This window comes from Somniosus microcephalus, unplaced genomic scaffold (genome assembly GCF_052327205.1).
Source record: "Somniosus microcephalus isolate GS21.2 unplaced genomic scaffold, FLI_Smic_1.0 unresolved_chr2, whole genome shotgun sequence".
Classification (NCBI taxonomy): domain Eukaryota; kingdom Metazoa; phylum Chordata; class Chondrichthyes; order Squaliformes; family Somniosidae; genus Somniosus; species Somniosus microcephalus.
Genome location: NW_028225180.1, coordinates 14,607,571 through 14,630,221, shown reverse-complemented (window position 1 = coordinate 14,630,221; position 22,651 = coordinate 14,607,571). Strand labels below are relative to the sequence as shown.

The window sequence follows — 22,651 nt, the reverse complement described above, 5'->3', positions numbered from 1 at the left end:
TCAATAAGTTTCAAGAATAGGCCGTCGTGCCAAATAGAATCGAAAGCCTTCTGGAAATCTATAAAGCAGGCAAAAATGTTGCTTTTGTTTTTGTGAACACGTTTGTCAATTAGGGTGTGTAGGGTGAAGATATGATCCGATGTTCTATAATTTGGTACGAATCCAATTTGGCTTTTACTCAAGACATTGTGCTCCTCAAGGAAGTTTATAAGTCTTTGGTTTATGATACTACAGAATACCTTCCCCAGGTTACTGTTCACACAGATGCCTCGATAGTTATTTGGGTCAACTTTGTCTCCACTTTTGTATATGGGCGTTATGAGTCCTTTGTTCCAGATATCAGGGAAGTAACCGACACTCCGAACCAAGTTGAAGAGTTTTAGGATAGCCAATTTCATTTTATCGTCCGTGTGTTTAATCATCTCGTTTAGGATGCCATCTGCACTGCAAGCTTTTCTTGGTCGCAGGTCCTTGAGTTTTTCAAATAGCTCTTTTTCAGTTATTGGGGAGTCTAACGGGTTTTGGTTATCTTTTATGGCCAGTTCGAGCTTTTCCAGTTTTTTACATATTTGATCTTGCTCTGGGCTTAGTGTGTTTTTCTGGTATAATTTTTCGAAATGGTTTTCCCATGTGTCTCCGTTTTGAATGGGCAATTCTTCGCGTTGCTTTTTGTGTAATGTATTCCAGTTGTCCCAGAAACAATTAGAATCAATGGATTCCTCAATGGAGCTGAGTTTATTCTTAATATACTGCTCTTTCTTGGTTCTGAGTGTGTTTTTGTATTGTGTTAGTGCCTGACAATAAGTAAGGCGTAATTCCTCGTTTTCTGGTTGTCTGTGTTTTTGGTTTGATAATTTTCTGAGTTTTTTCCTCATGTTATGACAGTCTGAATCAAACCATTTTTCGTGGTTTTTTGTTTTCGGTTTATTCTTGCGAACTTTCAAGTTTGACATTGATGCCAAATTATCATATTATTTAGGTTATTCGCTGCCCGGTTTACGCCTTCTTTTATTGTGAGTGTATGTGTTTTCCAGAAAGGTGTCCGAGAGCTTGAGTTGATTGATTGATTGCTAATTGCTTTCTGGTATTTTTCCGTGTGGTTTTTGGCCCATCTGTAGGATTTTTTTAATGTTGTACAGCTTACTGGGCTGTGTTCCTGTGTTGGCTGTTTCTTCCCCCCATCCCCCCCACCCCCCCCCCCCGCCCGCCCAAAGCTCTCGCCCTGCCCCAATCTCTCTCTGTCTCCAGGCCTCTCCCTTGTTAGCTGCTGTCACAGAGCAGGAAAGGCTCCATCTCCCAGGGCCCCCACGCAGATGAATTTTCAATGTAAAAACCGCGCGCACAATATTTTGAATAGCCCGCGGGGGCCCCGAAAAACAATTTGTGGGAATGTTGGCTTGCGTGGAGGTCGGGGGAGTGTGGCGCCAAGCGTGCTTGACCATCGTGCCGATTGGTGTGGGACTCGCGCGCGAGGCAGAAGGTGCACCAGCGAGGGGGGGCAGGGGATGGGGGGGATGGGAAACGAAGGCTGGTTCAACCGCGGTGTCGGAAATTGCAGCACAGCCCAAGGCCTGGCACCGAGCCCGTAGGCAGAGCGCCAACACAGTGCAGCCTGCTGTGGCTCACTGGCTCTGCCCCGTGTCTATTACTGCTGGTGCTGTAACAGTCAGGCGCTCCGTGTTTGTGTCAGGGCAAGGTCAAGGCTGAGTGAGGACATTTCCGATCGGGCTCGGTGCAGTCAGCTGCTGTCAGTCCCAGGGCAGCTGACCGCCCGCTCGCCCATGCCCCCTCCCCTCCCCCCGCCCACTCGCCCCTGCCCCCTCCCTCTCCCTCCACCCGCCCCCTCCACCCCGCTCCCCTCCACTCCCTCCCCTCCTCCTGCCCCCTCCTCCTTCCCTCCCTCTATCACCCCGTCGGCCATCAGCCGGTGGCTCAGTGTGTGGCACTCTCGCCTCTGATCCCAAAGGTTCTGAGCTCGAGTCCCATTCCAGTGCAATACTGGGAACGCCGCACTGTCGGAGGGGCAATACTGGGAACGCCGCACTGTCGGAGGGGCAGTACTGGGAATGCTGCACTGTCGGAGGGGCAGTACTGAGGGAGCGCTGCACTGTCGGAGGGGCAGTACTGAGGGAGCACTGCACTGTCGGAGGGGCAGTACTGAGGGAGCGCTGCACTGTCGGAGGGGCAGTACTGAGGGAGTGCTGCACTGTCGGAGGGGCAGTACTGAGGGAGTGCTGCACTGTCGGAGGGGCAGTACTGAGGGAGCGCTGCACTGTCGGAGGGGCAGTACTGAGGGAGCGCTGCACTGTCGGAGGGGCAGTACTGAGGGAGCGCTGCACTGTCGGAGGGGCAGTACTGAGGGAGCGCTGCACTGTCGGAGGGGCAGTACTGAGGGAGCGCTGCACTGTCGGAGGGGCAGTACTGAGGGAGCGCCGCACTGTCGGAGGGGCAGTACTGAGGGAGTGCTGCACTGTCGGAGGGGCAGTACTGAGGGAGCGCCGCACTGTCGAGGGGCAGTACTGAGGGAGCGCCACACTGTCAGAGGTGCCGTCTTTTGGATGAGACGTTAAACCGAGGCCCCGTCTGCCCTATCGGGTGGACGTAAAAGATTCCGCGGCCACTATTTCGAAGAAGAGCAGGGGAAAGTTCTCCCCCGGTGTCCTGGGGCCAATATTTAATCCCTCAATCAACATAACAAAAAAACAGATTATTTGGTCATTATCACATTGCTGTTTGTGGGAGCTTGCTGTGTGCAATTTGGCTGCCGTGTTTCCCACATTACAACAGTGACTACACTCCAAATACTTCATTGGCTGTAAAGCGATTTGAGACGTCCGGTGGTCGTGAAAGGTGCTATATAAATGCAAGTCTCTTTCTCGCTTTCTTTCGCTCTTTCTTTCACTCTTTCTTTCTTTCTTTCTTTCTCTCTCTCTCTCTCTCTCTCTCATTCTCCCCGCTCTCGCCAGCCTGCCACCGCCCCCCTTGAGCGGAGTGAGGACAGGCGGAGGGAGAGAGGCAATCAGAGAACGGCAGGCCACTGGGACTGGGCGACGGAGGGTTAAAGTGTTCCTGCGCCTTCTCTCGTGCTCAGCCAACACACAACAGTAAATACTGTGGCCCCGATCAGTAACTCACTGTGTGCTCAAGCTGGCTGGCAAGGGGCCACCTGACAATCACTGGTAGAGACAGCAGCCATGTGATGCTTGACAGGGCGGAAGTGCCTCAGTGGGGAATGGGGTTTCGAAACCTTCCCTGCTGTCACTCCGCCATTCTCGATTTTATTTTTCTGAGCCTTTCAGTTTTACAACCCAGCTTCTATCCCCAATCCCAAGCCCAGGCCTTTCCCTGAAACACTGACCCCTTATCTGGGATACAGTCCCATAGCGCTCCTACACCTGGCCAGAGGCCGGGACTGTGAGGCGGCGGGAACCCCGGCTGGATATTTGGCTGTGGGAGGCATCAGCTCGGGTAAAAATGGTTCCAGCAAGGGGGTGTGGGGTAAATCTGAATGTTACAGCACGGGTTAGATACAGTGTAGAGCTCCCTCTACATTACCCTGACAGTGTGTCCCCACTTTATACCCAGTGTCAGCATCGAGCGCTCCCAGGGCAGGTACAGCATGGGTTAGATACAGTGTAGGGCTCCCTCTACATTACCCTGACAGTGTGTCCCCCACTTCATAACCAGTGTCAGCATCGAGTGCTCCCAGTGCAGGTACAGCACGGGTTAGATACAGTGTAGAGCTCCCTCTACATTACCCTGACAGTGTGTCCCCACTTTATACCCAGTGTCAGCATCGAGCGCTCCCAGGGCAGGTACAGCATGGGTTAGATACAGTGTAGAGCTCCCTCTACATTACCCTGACATTGTGTCCCGCACTTTATACCCAGTGTCAGCATCGAGCGCTCCCAGGGCAGGTACAGCACGGGTTAGATACAGTGTAGAGCTCCCTCTACATTACCCTGACAGTGTGTCCCCACTTTATACCCAGTGTCAGCATCGAGCGCTCCCAGGGCAGGTACAGCACGGGTTAGATACAGTGTAGAGCTCCCTCTACATTACCCTGACAGTGTGTCCCCACTTTATACCCAGTGTCAGCATCGAGCGCTCCCAGGGCAGGTACAGCACGGGTTAGATACAGTGTAGAGCTCCCTCTACATTACCCTGACAGTGTGTCCCCACTTTATACCCAGTGTCAGCATCGAGCGCTCCCAGGGCAGGTACAGCATGGGTTAGATACAGTGTAGAGCTCCCTCTACATTACCCTGACAGTGTGTCCCCCACTTTATACCCAGTGTCAGCATCGAGTGCTCCCAGTGCAGGTACAGCACGGGTTAGATACAGTGTAGAGCTCCCTCTACATTACCCTGACAGTGTGTCCCCACTTTATACCCAGTGTCAGCATCGAGCGCTCCCAGGGCAGGTACAGCACGGGTTAGATACAGTGTAGAGCTCCCTCTACATTACCCTGACAGTGTGTCCCCACTTTATACCCAGTGTCAGCATCGAGCACTCCTAGGGCAGGTACAGCACGGGTTAGATACAGTGTAGAGCTCCCTCTACATTACCCTGACAGTGTGTCCCCACTTTATACCCAGTGTCAGCATCGAGCGCTCCCAGGGCAGGTACAGCACGGGTTAGATACAGTGTAGAGCTCCCTCTACATTACCCTGACAGTGTGTCCCCCACTTTATACCCAGTGTCAGCATCGAGCGCTCCAGGGCAGGTACAGCATGGGTTAGATACAGTGTAGAGCTCCCTCTACATTACCCTGACAGTGTGTCCCCACTTTATACCCAGTGTCAGCATCGAGTGCTCCCAGGGCAGGTACAGCACGGGTTAAATACAGTGTAGAGCTCCCTCTACATTACCCTGACAGTGTGTCCCCCACTTTATACCCAGTGTCAGCATCGAGTGCTCCCGGGCAGGTACAGCACGGGTTAGATACAGTGTAGAGCTCCATCTACATTACCCTGACAGTGTGTCCCCACTTTATACCCAGTGTCAGCATCGAGCGCTCCCAGGGCAGGTACAGCACGGGTTAGATACAGTGTAGAGCTCCCTCTACATTACCCTGACAGTGTGTCCCCACTTTATACCCAGTGTCAGCATCGAGCGCTCCCAGGGCAGGTACAGCACGGGTTAGATACAGTGTAGGGCTCCCTCTACATTACCCTGACAGTGTGTCCCCACTTTATACCCAGTGTCAGCATCGAGCGCTCCCAGGGCAGGTACAGCACGGGTTAGATACACTGTAGAGCTCCCTCTACATTACCCTGACAGTGTGTCCCCACTTTATACCCAGTGTCAGCATCGAGCGCTCCCAGGGCAGGTACAGCATGGGTTAGATACAGTGTAGAGCTCCCTCTACATTACCCTGACAGTGTGTCCCCCACTTTATACCCAGTGTCAGCATCGAGCGCTCCCGGGGCAGGTACAGCACGGGTTAGATACAGTGTAGAGCTCCCTCTACATTACCCTGACAGTGTGTCCCCACTTTATACCCAGTGTCAGCATCGAGTGCTCCCAGGGCAGGTACAGCACGGGTTAGATACAGTGTAGAGCTCCCTCTACATTACCCTGACAGTGTGTCCCCACTTTATACCCAGTGTCAGCACCGAGCGCTCCCAGGGCAGGTACAGCACGGGTTAGATACAGTGTAGAGCTCCCTCTACATTACCCTGACAGTGTGTCCCCACTTTATACCCAGTGTCAGCATCGAGCACCCCCAGGGCAGGTACAGCACGGGTTAGATACAGTGTAGAGCTCCCTCCACATTACCCTGACAGTGTGTCCCCACTTTATACCCAGTGTCAGCATCGAGCGCTCCCAGGGCAGGTACAGCATGGGTTAGATACAGTGTAGAGCTCCCTCTACATTACCCTGACAGTGTGTCCCCACTTTATACACAGTGTCAGCATCGAGCGCTCCCAGGGCAGGTACAGCACGGGTTAGATACAGTGTAGAGCTCCCTCTACATTACCCTGACAGTGTGTCCCCCACTTTATACCCAGTGTCAGCATCGAGCGCTCCCAGGGCAGGGACAGCACGGGTTAGATACAGTGTAGAGCTCCCTCTACATTACCCTGACAGTGTGTCCCCCCTTTATACCCAGTGTCAGCATCGAGCGCTCCCGGGGCAGGTACAGCACGGGTTAGATACAGTGTAGAGCTCCCTCTACATTACCCTGACAGTGTGTCCCCCACTTTATACCCAGTGTCAGCATCGAGCGCTCCCAGGGCAGGTACAGCACGAGTTAGATACAGTGTAGAGCTCCCTCTACATTACCCTGACAGTGTGTTCCCCACTTTATACCCAGTGTCAGCATCGAGCGCTCCCGGGGCAGGTACAGCACGGGTTAGATACAGTGTAGAGCTCCCTCTACATTACCCTGACAGTGTGTCCCCACTTTATACCCAGTGTCAGCATCGAGTGCTCCTGGGGCAGGTACAGCATGGGTTAGATACAGTGTAGAGCTCCCTCTACATTACCCTGACAGTGTGTCCCCCACTTTATACCCAGTGTCAGCATCGAGCGCTCCCAGGGCAGGTACAGCATGGGATAGATACAGTGTAGAGCTCCCTCTACATTACCCTGACAGTGTGTCCCCCCACTTTATACCCAGTGTCAGCATCGAGCGCTCCCAGGGCAGGTACAGCATGGGTTAGATACAGTGTAGAGCTCCCTCTACATTACCCTGACAGTGTGTCACCACTTTATACCCAGTGTCAGCATCGAGCGCTCCCAGGGCAGGTACAGCACGGGTTAGATACAGTGTAGAGCTCCCTCTACATTACCCTGACAGTGTGTCCCCACTTTATACCCAGTGTCAGCATCGAGCGCTCCCGGGGCAGGTACAGCACGGGTTAGATACAGTGTAGAGCTCCCTCTACATTACCCTGACAGTCTGTCCCCACTTTATACCCAGTGTCAGCATCGAGCGCTCCCAGGGCAGGTAAAGCACAGGTTAGATACAGTGTAGAGCTCCCTCTACATTACCCTGACAGTGTGTCCCCACTTTATACCCAGTGTCAGCATCGAGCGCTCCCAGGGCAGGTACAGCACGGGTTAGATACAGTGTAGAGCTCCCTCTACATTACCCTGACAGTCTGTCCCCACTTTATACCCAGTGTCAGCATCGAGCGCTCCCAGGGCAGGTAAAGCACAGGTTAGATACAGTGTAGAGCTCCCTCTACATTACCCTGACAGTGTGTCCCCACTTTATACCCAGTGTCAGCATCGAGCGCTCCCAGGGCAGGTACAGCACGGGTTAGATACAGTGTAGAGCTCCCTCTACATTACCCTGACAGTCTGTCCCCACTTTATACCCAGTGTCAGCATCGAGCGCTCCCGGGGCAGGTACAGCACGGGTTAGATACAGTGCAGAGCTCCCTCTACATTACCCTGACAGTGTGTCCCCACTTTATACCCAGTGTCAGCATCGAGCGCTCCCAGGGCAGGTACAGCACGAGTTAGATACAGTGTAGAGCTCCCTCTACATTACCCTGACAGTGTGTCCCCCACTTTATACCCAGTGTCAGCATCGAGCGCTCCCAGGGCAGGTACAGCATGGGTTAGATACAATGTAGAGCTCCCTCTACATTACCCTGACAGTGTGTCCCCACTTTATACCCAGTGTCAGCATCGAGCGCTCCCAGGGCAGGTACAGCACGGGTTAGATACAGTGCAGAGCTCCCTCTACATTACTCTGACAGTGTGTCCCCACTTTATACCCAGTGTCAGCATCGAGCGCTCCCAGGGCAGGTACAGCACGGGTTAGATACAGTGTAGAGCTCCCTCTACATCACCCTGACAGTGTGTCCCCCACTTTATACCCAGTGTCAGTATCGAGCGCTCCCAGGGCAGGTACAGCACGGGTTAGATACAGTGTAGAGCTCCCTCTACATTACCCTGACAGTGTGTCCCCCACTTTATACCCAGTGTCAGCATCGAGCACTCCCAGGGCAGGTACAGCACGGGTTAGATACAGTGTAGAGCTCCCTCTACATTACCCTGACAGTGTGTCCCCACTTTATACCCAGTGTCAGCATCGAGCACTCCCAGGGCAGGTACAGCACGGGTTAGATACAGTGTAGAGCTCCCTCTACATTACCCTGACAGTGTGTCCCCACTATATACCCAGTGTCAGCATCGAGCACTCCCAGGGCAGGTACAGCACGGGTTAGATACAGTGTAGAGCTCCCTCTACATTACCCTGACAGTGTGTCCCCACTATATACCCAGTGTCAGCATCGAGCACTCCCAGGGCAGGTACAGCACGGGTTAGATACAGTGTAGAGCTCCCTCTACATTACCCTGACAGTGTGTCCCCCACTTTATACCCAGTGTCAGCATCGAGTGCTCCCAGGGCAGGTACAGCACGGGTTAGATACAGTGTAGAGCTCCCTCTACATTACCCTGACAGTGTGTCCCCACTATATACCCAGTGTCAGCATCGAGCACTCCCAGGGCAGGTACAGCACGGGTTAGATACAGTTTAGAGCTCCCTCTACATTACCCTGACAGTGTGTCCCCACTTTATACCTAGTGTCAGCATCGAGCGCTCCCAGGGCAGGTACAGCACGGGTTAGATACAGTGTAGAGCTCCCTCTACATTACCCTGACAGTGTGTCCCCACTTTATACCCAGTGTCAGTATCGAGCGCTCCCAGGGCAGGTACAGCACGGGTTAGATACAGTGTAGAGCTCCCTCTACATTACCCTGACAGTGTGTCCCCACTTTATACCCAGTGTCAGCATCGAGCACTCCCAGGGCAGGTACAGCACGGGTTAGATACAGTGTAGAGCTCCCTCTACATTACCCTGACAGTGTGTCCCCACTTTATACCCAGTGTCAGCATCGAGCGCTCCCAGGGCAGGTACAGCACGGGTTAGATACAGTGTAGAGCTCCCTCTACATTACCCTGACAGTGTGTCCCCCACTTTATACCCAGTGTCAGCATCGAGCGCTCCCAGGGCAGGTACAGCATGGGTTAGATACAGTGTAGAGCTCCCTCTACATTACCCTGACAGTGTGTCTCCACTTTATACCCAGTGTCAGCATCGAGCGCTCCCAGGGCAGGTACAGCACGGGTTAGATACAGTGTAGAGCTCCCTCTACATGACCCTGACAGTGTGTCCCCACTTTATACCCAGTGTCAGCATCGAGCGCTCCCAGGGCAGGTACAGCACGGGTTAGATACAGTGTAGAGCTCCCTCTACATTACCCTGACAGTGTGTCCCCACTGGATTTGGTCACAGAAAAAAAGACGATTTCATTTCTGTAGCGCCTTTTATGACCACCGGGCATCTCAAATCGCTTTACAGCCAATGAAGTCCTGTTTGACGTGGAGTCACTGATGTAATGTGGGAAACGGGGCAGCTAATTTGTGCACAGCAAGCTCCCACAAACAGCAATGTGATAATCAGCAGATAATTGTTATGTTGATTGAGGGATAATTATTGGCCAGGACACTGGGGATAACTCCCCTGCTCCTCTTCGAAGTCGTGCCCATGGGATCTTTTTCGTCCACCTGAGAGAGCAGAGGGGGGCCCTCAGGTTTTAACGTCTCATCCGAAAGGCGTTCCCTCAGTACTGTCCCCTCCGACAGTGTGGCGCTCCCTCAGTGCGGCACTCCCTCAGTACTGACCCTCCAACAGTGCAGCGCTCCCTCAGTACTGCCCCCTCCGACAGTGCGGCACTCCCTCAGTACTGACCCTCCGACAGTGCAGCGCTCCCTCAGTACTGCCCCTCCGACAGTGCGGCGCTCCCTCAGTACTGCCCCTCCCACAGTGCGGCGCTCCCTCAGTACTGCCCCTCTGACAGTGCAGCGCTCCCTCAGTGCGGCACTCCCTCAGTACTGACCCTCCGACAGTGCGGCGCTCCCTCAGTACTGCCCCTCCGACAGTGTGGCGCTCCCTCAGTGCGGCACTCCCTCAGTACTGACCCTCCGACAGTGCAGCGCTCCCTCAGTACTGCCCCTCCGACAGTGCGGCGCTCCCTCAGCACTGCCCCTCCCACAGTGCGGCGTTCCCTCAGCATTGCCCCTCCGACAGTGCGGCGCTCCCTCAGCATTGCCCCTCCGACAGTGCGGCGCTCCCTCAGCATTGCCCCTCCGATGGTGCGGCGCTCCCTCAATACCGCCCCTCCGACAATGCTACCCACTGACCCCACCGCCCCCCCCCCCCGCCTGCACTATTCCCCACCTGGGCCTATCAAACGGAAAGTTTGAGCTGCCCATGGTGACGGTGCTATTTGCAGATTGTCTTTCCACGTGTCCCCAGGCTGGCTTCACGTCAGCTGCCGATCTCGTGTGTCCCGGTGACTCCGGCTGGTTCTGGAATGTTCTGGACGTAGGCCCGCTCGAGAGAGAGAGCGCGAGGATTTGCAGCCGACCTCCCTTTCACCCCGGTGGTGGAATGCCAGGCTTCACAACTACCACCGGGCCTAGCTGGAATGGCCAACAGTGGAAATCCTCTCCGTTTTGGGCTTTCACTGTTTTCGATTCAAAGTTTGATTTCTGCTTATTGCAAGAGGATTGGGAAATGTTGATGTACAAAGGGACCTGGGTGTCCTTGTACACCAGTCACTGAAAGCAAACCTGCAGGTGCAGCAAGCAGTTAGGAAGGCAAATGGTATGTTGGCCTTCATTGGAAGGGGGTTCGAGTACAGGAGCAAGGATGTCTTACTGCAGTTGTACAGGGCCTTGGTGAGGCCACACCTGGAGTACTTTGTGCCGTTTTGGTCACCTTATCTGAGGAAGGATGTTCTTGCCATGGAGGGAGTTCAGCGAAGGTTCACCAGACTGATTCCTGGGATGGCAGGACTGTCGCATGAGGAGCGATTGGTTCGACTAGGCCTGTATTCGCTAGAGTTTAGAAGAATGAGAGGGGATCTCATTGAAACGTATAAAATTCTGACAGGGCTAGATGGACTGGATGCAGGGAGGATGTTTCCCCTGGCTGGGGGGTCTAGAACGAGGGGTCACAGTCTCAGGATACGGGGTAGGACATTTAGGACTGAGATGAGGAGGAATTTCTTCACCCAGAGGGTGGTGAACCTGTGGAATTCTCTACCACAGAAGGCTGTGGAGGCCAAGTCACTGAATATATTTAAGAAGGAGATCGATGGATTTCTAGACACAAGACATCAAGGGGTATGGGGAGAGAGCAGGAATATGGTATTGAGATAGAGGATCAGCCATGATCTTATTGAATGGCGGAGCAGGCTCGAATGGCCGACTCCTGCTCCTATTTTTCTGTGTTTCCAATTAATGCGGGAGCGGTTTAGATAGGAGGGCCTGGGCCTTTCCTGCTGGTGCTGCTGATGTGTGTGTGTGGGGCTCAGTACCTCACCGGTGGGTGGGCGGGTGGGCGGGGCTACTCTGAGCTCGGAGTGCATTCTGGGGGACCGGTCAGCCATCTTGGAAAACTGACATTGCCCGTTTTGGTTCCTGTTGCAGTTGCCGAACATGTTTGGGAATTTGAGGTCGACGATGATGTCGTTAATGATTGGATCCTATGCCTCATCCGCTGTGACGTTCCCGGGAATAAAGGTGAGTTGGAAAATTTGCCCTGTGTGTTTTCTCTCTGTCTCTCTCTCTCTATTTGACCCCAGAGAGGTGAAAGGTCATGTCTGACTCCTAGATATATTCCTGGGATGAGAGGGATTGTCCTATGAGGAGAGATGGAGTATAATGGGCCTGTAGTCTGAGAGAGGTGTTCTCATTGAAACGTATACAATTCTGAAGGGGATTGACCAGGCTGTTTCACCCACTGGCTGGAGAGTCCAGAACTAGGGGTTCATAGTCAATGCTCACTCTAAATATTACTGTGTTTTTATTTTATTTGTTACTGGGATGTGGGCATCGCTGACAAGGCCAGCATTTATTGCCCATCCCTAGTTGCCCTTGAGAAGGTGGTGGAGAGCCGCCTTCTTGAACCGCTGCAGTCCGTGTGGTGAAGGTACTCCCACAGTGCTGTTAGGGAGGGAGTTCCAGGATTTTGACCCAGCGACGATGAAGGATCGGCCAATATACTTCCAAGTCAGGGTGGTGTGTGACTTGGAGGGGAACTTGGAGGTGATGGTGTTCCCATGCACCTGCTGCCCTTGTCCTTCTAGGTGGCAGAGGTCGTGGGTTTGGGAGGTGCTGCCGAAGAAGCCTTGGCGAGTTGCTACAGTGCATCTTGTAGATGGTACACACTGCAGCCACGGTACGCCGGTGGTGGAGGGAGTGAATGTTTAAGGTGGTGGATGGGGTGCCAATCAAGCGGGCTGCTTTGTCCTGGATGGTGTCGAGCTTCTTGAGTGTTGTTGGAGCTGCACTCATCCAGGCAAGTGGAGAGTATTCCATCACACTCCTGACTTGTGCCTTGTAGATGGTGGAAAGGCTTTGGGGAGTCAGGAGGTGAGACACTCGCCGCAGAATACCCAGCCTCTGACCTGCTCTTGTTGCCACAGTATTTATGTGGCTGGCCCAGTTAAGTTTCTGGTCAATGGTGACCCCCAGGATGTTGATGGTGGGGGATTCGGCGATGGTAATGCCGTTGAATGTCATGGGGTGGTGGTTAGACTCTCGCTTGTTGGAGATAGTCATTGCCTGGCACTTGTGTGGCGCGAATGTTACCTGCCACTTATCAGCCCAAGCCTGAACGTCGTCCAGGTCTTGTTGCATGCGGGCATGGACTGCTTCATTATCTGAGGAGTTGTGAATGGCGCTGAACACTGCAGTCATCAGCGAACATCCCCACTTCTGACCTCATGTTGGAGGGAAGGTCATTGATGAAGCAGCTGAAGATGGTTGGGCCTCGGACACTGCCCTGAGGAACTCCTGCTGCAATGTCATAGGGCCATAGAGTTATACAGCAGAGAAAGAAGCCTTTCGGCCCATCGTGTCCGCGCTGGCCATCAAGCCCTGTCGATTCTAATCCCACTTTCCAGCACTTGGTCCGTAGCCTTGTATGCTATGGCGTTTCAAGTGCTCATCAAAATGCTTCTTGAATGTTGTGAGGGTTCCTGCCTCTACCACCCTTTCAGGCAGTGAGTTCCAGATTCCAACCACCCTCTGGGTGAAAAAGTTCCTCCTCAAATCCCCTCTAAACCTCCTGCCCCTTACCTTGAAACTATGCCCCCTGGTTATTGACCCCTCTACAAAGGGGAAAAGTTCCTTTTCTATCTACCCTATCTATGACCCTCCTAATTTTGTACACCTCAATCAGGTGATGATTGACCTCCAGCCACCACAACCATCTTCCCTTGTGCTAGGTGTGACTCCAGCCAGTGGAGTGTTTTCTTGAAGTCAGGCTCGGTCAAAGGCAGTCCCTCTCACCTCCCCTCTGTAATTCAAGCTACTTTGTCCATGTTTGGACTAAGGCTGTAATGAGGTCAGGAGCTGAGTGGACTAGGCTGAGTAAGTGCCGCTCGATAGCACTGTCGACGACACCTTCATTTACGTGACTGGTCAAAGGTGTGTGTGACGTGGTTATTTAGAAACACAGAAACATTGAAGATAGGAGCAGGAGTCGGCCATTCGGCCCCTCGAGCCTGCTCCGCCATTCAATGAGATCATGGCTGATCATCAAAATTCAGTACCCTGTCCCTGCCTTCTCCCCATATCCCTTGATCCCTTTAGCCTCAAGAAATATATCTAACTCCTTCTTGAATATATTTAATGAATTGGCCTCAACTGCCTTCTGTGGTAGAGAATTCCACAGGTTCACCACTCTCTGGGTGAAGAAATTCCTCCTCATCTCAGTCCTAAATGGCCTACCCCTTATCCTTAGACTGTGACCCCTGGTTCTGGACTCGCCATCGGGAACATCCTTCCTGCATCTAGTCTGTCTAGTCCTGTTAGAATTTTATAAGTTTCAATGAGATCCCCTCTCATTCTTCTAAACTCCAGCGAGTACAAGCCCAATCGACCCAATCTCTCCTCATACGTCATTCCTGTCATCCCAGGTATCAGTCTGGTGAATCTTCGCTGAACTCCTTCCATGGCAAGAACATCCTTCCTCAGATAAGGTGACCAAAACTGCACACAATACTCAAGATGTGGTCTCACCAAGGCCCTGTACAACTGCAGCAAGACATCCTTGTTCCTGTACTCAACCTCTCGCTACGAAGGCCAACATACCATTTGCCTTCTTAACCGCCTGCTGCACCTGCATGCTTACCTTCAGCGACTGGTGCACAAGGACACCCAGGTCTCGTTGCACTTCCCCTTCTCCCAATCTATTGCCATTCAGATAATCTGTCTTCCTGTTTTTGCCACCAAAGTGGATAACCTCGCATTTATCCACATTGGGCAAATGCATGGCAGATGCAGTATAATCACCCAACCTGTACAAATCATACTGGAGTTTCTCTGCATCCTCCTCACAGTACACACTCGCCCACCCAGCTTTGTGATGAGAAATTTCTTCACTCAGAGGGTGGTGAACCTTTGGAATTCTCTACCCCAGAGGGCTGTGGAGGCTCAGTCATTGGGTATATTCAAGACAGAGATCGATAGATTTTTGAATATTGGCGTGGATTTCCTCCGGGTACTCCGTTTCCTCCCACAGTCCAAAGATGTGCGGGTTTAGGTTGATTGGCTATGATAAATTGACCCTTCGTGTTAGGGGGATTAAATACGTGGGGTTACGGGGATCGGGTGGGATATGTGTTGGTGCAGGCTCGATGGGCCGAAATGGTCTCTATCTGCACTGTGGGGTTTCTGTGATTCCGTGATATGGAGATAGTGGAGATGAGGTAGAAGATCAGCCATAATCTTATTGAATGGCGGAGCAGCCTCGAAGGGCCGAATGGCCGACTCCTGCTCCTATTTCTTATGTTCTTATGAAAGCGTTCTCAACATGAGAAGTTTAATAACTGTACAGATTTGGTCTCCTTTCCTAAGGAAGGATATACTTGCCTTTAGAGGGAGTTGATTCCTGGGATGAGGGGGCTGTCCTATGAGGAGAGAGTGAGTAGACTGGGTCTATATTCTCTAGAGTTTAGACGAATGAGAGGTGATCTCATTGAAACATACTAAATTCTTACAGGGCTTGACAGGGTAGATGCAGGGAGGATGTTTCCCCCTGGCTGGGGAGTCTAGAACCAGGGGTCACAGTCTCAGAATAAAGGGTCGGCCATTTAGGACTGAGATGAGGAGAAATTTCTTCACTCAGAGGGCGGTGAATCTTTGGAATTCTCTACCCCAAAGGGCTGTGGAGGCTCAGTCATTGGGTATATTCAAGACAGAGATCGATAGATTTTTGGTTACTCGGGGAATATGGGGATTGGGCAGGAAAGTGGAGTTGAGGTCAAAGATCAGCCTTGATCTCATCGAATGGCGGAGCAGGCTCGAAGGGCCGAATGGTCTACTCCTGCTCCTATTGCTCATGTTCTTTGGCCCCCACTATCAGAGGGGAGCATCTCATCCCCTCTGTGTCTGTCTGAGTAATATCGGAACAGGAACTTGAGCTAATATTTCTACCTCCTTAACCCTAAGGTGTTCATGTCAGTTCTAGACCCCCTACCACCTGCCCCAGGTGATAGCAGCTAACTCGGCACAGGCCCGGAATGGTGCTTGTGCATGTGTCAACTTGCATTTATATAGCGCCTTTAATGTAGTAAAACATCCCAAGGTGCTGCACAGGAGCGATTATCAAACAAAATGACGTATGAGGAGAGATTGGGTCGATTGGGCTCATATTTGCTAGACTTTAGAAGAATGAGAGGGGATCTCATAGAAATTTAAAAGTTTCAAACAGGACTAGACAGACTAGATGCAGGAAGGATGTTCCCGATGGCGGGGGAGTCCAGAACCAGGGGTCACAGTCTAAGGATAAGGGGTAAGCCATTTAGGACAGAGATGAGGAGGAATTTCTTCACCCAGAGAGTGCTGAACCTGTGGAATTCTCTACCACAGAAGGCAGTTGAGGCCAATTCATTAAATATATTCAAGAAGGAATCAGATATATTTCTTAAAGCTAAAGGGATCAAGGGGTATGGGGAGAAAGCAGGGACAGGGTACTGAGTTTGGATGATCAGCCATGATCTCATTGAATGGCGGAGCAGGCTCGAGGGGCCGAATGGCCTACTCCTGCTCCTATCTTCGCTGTTTCTAAAATTTGATACTGAGCCACATAAGAAGATATTAGGGCAGGTGACCAAAAGCTTAGTCAAAGAGGGAGGTTTTAAGGAGCGTCTTAAAAGAGGAGAGAGAGGTAACGGGGCGGAGAGGTTTAGGCAGGGAATTCCGAGGCTCGGACAGCTGAAAGCACAGCCGCCAATGGTGGAGCGATGAAACTCTGGGGCTGCACGAGGGCAGAGTTAGAGAAGCGCAGAGATCTCCGACGGCTGTGGGGCTGGAAGAGATGAGAGAGAGATAGGGAGGGAGCGAGGCCATGGAGGGATTTCAAAACCTGGATGAGAATTTTGAAATCGAGGCGTTGCCGGGCCAGGAGCCAATGTAGGTCCAGTGAACACCGAGGGATTGGTTGAACTCGACTTGGTGCGAGTTAGGAAACTGGCAGCCGAGTTTTGGATGACCTCGAGTTTAAGTAGGTTGGTACGTGGGAGGCGGCCAGGAGTGTGTTGGAATAGTCGAGTGCGGAGGTAACCAAAGGGCAGGCTGGGAATGGAGCCGAGGCACTTCCTGCTCTGTGCGTTGGGATTGAAGATGGCCGTGTTTTTCCCGCAGGTGATCTACGACTTTGGTGTCCCCTTCACCGTCATCATGTACACCTGGGCCGACTGGCCTGCCTTGTCTTCCTGAACTGCTATGTGAACTGGCCACTGCAGACCTTTCCTGACCCCGATGAGGCTAATTACAAGTAGGTGAAAAGCAAATGACCACCCCTGCGCCCCCCCCCCCCCCCCCCCAACCCCCTGGAAGCATCAGTTAAAGCGGAGAGAGGGGACGGTACAGGTACTGTAATGTTACCAGCCTAGTAACTGAGCTGCCCCTGGCCTAGTTATCGAGGGGGTCTGGGGCCTCGCGATGGGGACAGAGGACGGGGGGAGGGCCTGGGGCCTCGTGAAGGGGAGAATTGGGGGGGGGGGCCCCGTGGCCGGGAGATGGGGCGGGGGGGCCCGGGGCTGGGAGACGGTGACGGGGGGGAGAGAGAGGGGCTCGGGGGGGGGGGGGGGGGGTGGTCCTCGCGATGGGGTCAGAGGAGGGCCGGGGCCTCGTTACTGGAAGAGGGTGGGGCGCCCCGCGACGGGGAGAGGGGGGCGGGGCCTCACAATGCCAGTCAGTTTCGCGCACAGCAAGATCCCGCGAGCAGGATTGAACAGTTAATCATTGGGCTGGATTTGCGGGACTACAGCAGAAGGAGTGATGACGATTCTGGATAGCTGGATTGGGAGTCGGGGAGAGGGTCAAGGAGCGGGGTCAGGGGGAGAGGTGTATGGAGATGGGGGTGTGTGGAGGAGCAATGTTCCCTGTGATTTCCTTTGGCCCTGTGCGGCCCCTTCACGGTCACTCATATTAGCGCTCATGTGCGTGTTTTTTTTTTTACAGGTCTGTGCAGATGAATGGGAACATTGATTGGGGGGGGGGGGGGGGTGGTGTTCAGGGCGAGGGTTAGGGGTCAAGGGGCGGGGGGATCAGCGAGGCTGGCAGCAGTCCCAGCGAGTGACGGGCTCCTTTTTAACGTGACTAATAATGACTTGGATGAAGGGACCGAGTGTAATGTAGCCAAATTTGCTGATGATACAAAGATGGGTGGGAAAGCAAGTTGTGAGGAGGACTCACGGAATCGGCAAAGGGATATAGACAGGCTAAGTGAGTGGGCAAAAATTTGGCAGATGGAGTATAATGTGGGGAAATGTGAGGGTATCCACTTTGGTATGAAGAATAAAAAAGCAAATTATTATTTAAATGGGGAGAGATTACAAAATGCTACAGTTCAGAGGGACCTGGGGGTCCTTGTACAAGAAATGCACAAAGTTAGCAGCAGGTACAGCAAGTAATCAGGAAGGCAAATGGAATGTTGGCCTTTATTGCAAAGGGGGGTTGGAGTGTAAAAGCAGGGAAGTCCTGCTACAACTGTACAGGGCGTTGGTGAGACCACACCTGGAGTACTGCGTACAGTTTTAGTCTCCTTATTTAAGGAGGGATATACTTGCATTGGAGGCAGTTCAGAGACGATTCACGAGGTTAATTCCTGAGATGAGGGGGTTGACTTATGAGGAAAGGTTGAGTAGGTTGGGCCTATACTCATTGGAGTTTAGAAGAATGAGAGGGGATCTTATTGAAACATATAAGATTCTGAGAGGGATTGACAAGGTAGATGCAGAGAGGATGTTTCCCCCTCGTGGGGAAATCTAGAACTAGGGTGCATAGTTTCAGAATAAGGGGTCGCCCATTTAAATCGGAAATGAGGAGGAATTTCTTCTCTGAGGGTCTTGAATCTTTGGAATTCTCTACCCCAGAGGGTTGTGGCGGCGGAGTCATTGAATATATCCAAGGCTGAGATCACACCGATATTTGAACTACAGGGGAGTGAAGGATTATGGGGAGCGGGCAGGGAAAGTGGAGCTGACGCCAAGATTAGATCAGCCATGATCTCATTAAATGGCGGAGCAGGCTCGAGGGGCCGAATGGCCGACTCCTGCTCCTATTTTTTATGTGACTATCCCTCTCGCGCTCACTCTCACACTCTCTCTCTCTCTCTCTCTCTCTCTCCATCTCACAGGACGAAGGTGAAGTTGAGAAGCTTAGCATTGGATCACAAGGTGACAGGCGATCGGTTCTACGTGCATGTCAGTAGCGTGGGGCAGAGGCTGAGCCAGAAACTGCAGGACGAGGAGGAGATTAAACACCTTTCCACAGAGGGCCTGGCGCACACATCGAAGGCCAAGAAAGAGAGTAAGAACCTGCACGCGCGCCCTCAAAGGGAAATGCTTCACATCGGTAATACCCCCTCTCCCCCAGCGCCCTGTGTTACTGACTGTATCTCTACTGATGTTAATCCAGCTCCCTCACACTGTCACTCAGTAACCCCTCTCCCCCAGCGCCCTGTTACTGACTGTATCTCTACTGATGTTAATCCAGCTCCCTCACACTGTCACTCAGTAACCCCTCTCCCCCAGCGCCCTGTGTCACTGACTGTATCTCTACTGATGTTAATCCAGCTCCCTCACACTGTCACTCAGTAACCCCTCTCCCCCAGCGCCCTGTGTTACTGACTGTATCTCTACTGATGTTAATCCAGCTCCCTCACACTGTCACTCAGTAACCCCTCTCCCCAGTGCCCTGTGTTACTAACTGTATCTCTACTGATGTTAATCCAGCTCCCTCACACTGTCACTCAGTAACCCCTCTCCCCCAGCGCCCTGTGTTACTGACTGTATCTCTACTGATGTTAATCCAGCTCGCTCACACTGTCACTCAGTAACCCCTCTCCCCCAGCGCCCTGTGTCACTGACTGTATCTCTACTGATGTTAATCCAGCTCCCTCACACTGTCACTCACTGTCTGACAAATCTGATTGAATTTTTCGAGGGGGTGACTAGGGGGGTGGATGAGGGAAATGCTGTGGATGTGGTTTACATGGACTTCAGTAAAGCTTTTGACAAAGTCCCGCATAGGAGACTGGTCAAGAAGGTAAGAGCCCATGGGATCCAGGGTGCCTTGGCGCGTTGGATCCTAAACTGGCTGAGTGGCAGGAGGCAGAGGGTGATGGTCGAAGGTTGCTTTTGTGACTGGAAGCCTGTGTCCAGTGGGGTACCTCAGGGATCGGTGCTGGGTCCCTTGTTGTTTGTGATCTACATAAATGATTTGGATGAGAATGTAAAAGGTATGATCAGTAAGTTCGCAGATGACACGAAAATTGGTGGGGTGGTAAATTGCGAGGAGGAAAGCCTCAGGCTACAGGACGATATAAACGGGTTGGTCAGATGGGCGGAAAAGTGGCAAATGGAATTTAACCCTGAAAAGTGCGAGGTGATGCATTTTGGACGGACAAATAAGGCAAGGGAATACACAATGAGTGGTAGGACCCTAGGAAGTACAGAGGGTCAGAGGGACCTTGGTGTACATGTACATAGATCCCTGAAGGCAGCGGAACAGGTAGATAAGGTGGTTAAAAAGGCATATGGGATACTTGCCTTCATTAGCCGAGGCATAGAATATAAGAGCAGGGAGGTTATGATGGAGCTGTACAAAACTCTGGTGAGGCCACAGCTGGAGTACTGTGTGCAGTTCTGGTCGCCTCACTATAGGAAGGATGTGATTGCTTTGGAGAGGGTGCAGAGAAGATTCACCAGGATGTTACCTGGGATGGAGCGCCTCAGCTATGAAGAAAGGCTAAACAGGCTGGGGTTGTTTGCCTTGGAGCAAAGAAGGCTGAGGGGGGGACCTGATTGAGGTGTACAAAATGATGAGGGGCATAGATAGGGTAGATAAAGAGGAACTTTTCCCCTTAGTAGGGGGGTCAATAACAAGGGGGCATAGATTCAGGGTAAGGGGCAGGAGATTTAGAGGGGATTTGAGGAGGAACTTCTTCACCCAGAGGGTGGTTGGAATGTGGAACTCAATGCCTGAAAGGGTGGTAGAGGCAGGAACCCTCACAACATTCAAGAAGCATTTGGATGAGCACTTGAAATGCCATTGCATACAAGGCTATGGACCAAATGCTGGAAAATGGGATTAGACTGGACAGGGATGGGTGGGCGGCGCAGACACGATGGGCCAAAGGGCCTCTTTCTGTGCTGTAAAACTCTATGACTCTATGACCCCTCTCCATCCAGCACCCTGTGTTACTGACTGTATCTCTACTGATGTTAATCCAGCTCCCTCACACTGTCACTCAGTAACCCCTCTCCCCCAGCGCCCCGTGTTACTGACTGTATCTCTACTGATGTTAATCCAGCTCCCTCACACTGTCACTCAGTAACCCCTCTCCCCCAGCGCCCTGTGTTACTGACTGTATCTCTACTGATGTTAATCCAGCTCCCTCACACTGTCACTCAGTAACCCCTCTCCCCCAGCGCCCTGTGTTACTGACTGTATCTCTACTGATGTTAATCCAGCTCTCCCTCCCTCTCCCTCTCTCTCTCTCTCTCTCTCTCTTCCCCCCCCCCCATGCCTCTTTCGCTATGTGTCTCTCTGCCTCCCTCTCTCTCTCTCTCCCCCCCCCCCCCCCCCCGCCATGCCTCTTTCGCGATGTGTCTCTCTGCCTCCCTCTCTCTGTGTCTGACTGTCTCTGTTTTCCCCTCTCTCTCTCTCTCTGCTGCCATGTCTGTGACCTGGGTGTTGTGTGTTCGTGTTGTTGTATATTCAGGTATACACAGATGCTGACTGAACTGTAAACTGATCCCCTGGCCTGGCAACCTGTGGCTCATTCTCTAATTCAGACTGTCTTACATTTCAATTTGGAATTGTTACAAAACATGAATCACCAAGACAGGAGAGAGGGGGAGGCGGAGCCTGGCCCCCTCCTGCTCTGTGTGTGTGTGGGGCTCAGTACCACACCGGGTGTGAGATCAGGCTCACTCAGCACTAGGCCGGGGATGGAGCCTGGGCCTCTCCTGCTCTGTGTGTGGGGCTCAGTACCACACCGGGTGTGAGATCAGGCTCACTCAGCACTAGGCCGGGGATGGAGCCTGGGCCTCTCCTGCTCTGTGTGTGTGGGGCTCAGTACCACACCGGGTGTGAGATCAGGCTCACCCAGCACAGGCCGGGAATGGAGCCTGGGTCTTTCCTGCTCTGCGTGTGTGTGGGACTCAGTAACACACAGAACAGGGCATTAACTCAGTGAGCAGGACAATGAATGAAGTCAAATTTGGAATGAGAATTTTTCAACAGCAATGTGATCATCAGACCCCCTGTTTTTTCAGTGCTGTTGGTTGAGGGATAAATATTGGGCCCAGGGCACCGGGGAGCAATCCCTCCACTGCCCTTCTTCCAGTAGTGGGCGTGGAATCTTTAACATCCACCTGAGTGGGCAGATGGAGGTCTTGGTTTAACGTCTCATTTCAAAATGGCCCCTCTGACAGTGCGGCGCTCCCTCGGTACCACCCCTCCATCAGTGCGGCGCTCCCTCAGTACTGCCCCTCCGACAGTGCGGCGCTCCCTCAGTACTGCCCCTCCGACAGTGCGGCGCTCCCTCAGTACTGCCCCTCCGACAGTGCGGCGCTCCCTCGGTACCGCCCCTCCATCAGTGCGGCACTCCCTCAGTACCGCCCCTCCGACAGTGCGGCACTCCCTCAGTACTGCCCCTCTGACAGTGCGGCGCTCGCTCAGTACTGCCCTTCAGACAGTGCGGCGCTCCCTCAGTACTGCCCCTCCGACAGTGCAGCGCTCCCTCAGTACTGCCCCTCCGACAGTGCGGCGCTCCCTCAGTACTGCCCCTCCGACAGTGCGGCACTCCCTCAGTACCGCCCCTCCGACAGTGCAGCGCTCCCTCAGTACTGCCCCTCCGACAGTGCGGCGCTCCCTCAGTACTGCCCCTCCGACAGTGCGGCGCTCCCTCAGTACTGCCCCTCCGACAGTGCGGCGCTCCCTCGGTACCACCCCTCCATCAGTGCGGCACTCCCTCAGTACCGCCCCTCCGACAGTGCGGCACTCCCTCAGTACTGCCCTTCAGACAGTGCGGCGCTCCCTCAGTACTGCCCCTCCGTCAGTGCGGCGCCCCCTCGGTACCACCCCTCCGTCAGTGCG

At 53.0% G+C, this 22,651-nt stretch overlaps 1 protein-coding gene across 1 annotated transcript in view; it reads left to right on the top strand.

Annotated features, from left to right (window-relative positions):
- slc43a1b (solute carrier family 43 member 1b) overlaps positions 1-22,651 on the top strand; it is a 77,171-nt gene that overhangs the window by 28,716 nt on the left and 25,804 nt on the right. The window contains 4 exon segments of the mRNA XM_085975856.1: positions 11,462-11,554; positions 16,685-16,733; positions 16,736-16,817; positions 18,684-18,856. Coding sequence (XP_085831982.1) covers positions 11,462-11,554; positions 16,685-16,733; positions 16,736-16,817; positions 18,684-18,856 — 397 coding nt within the window.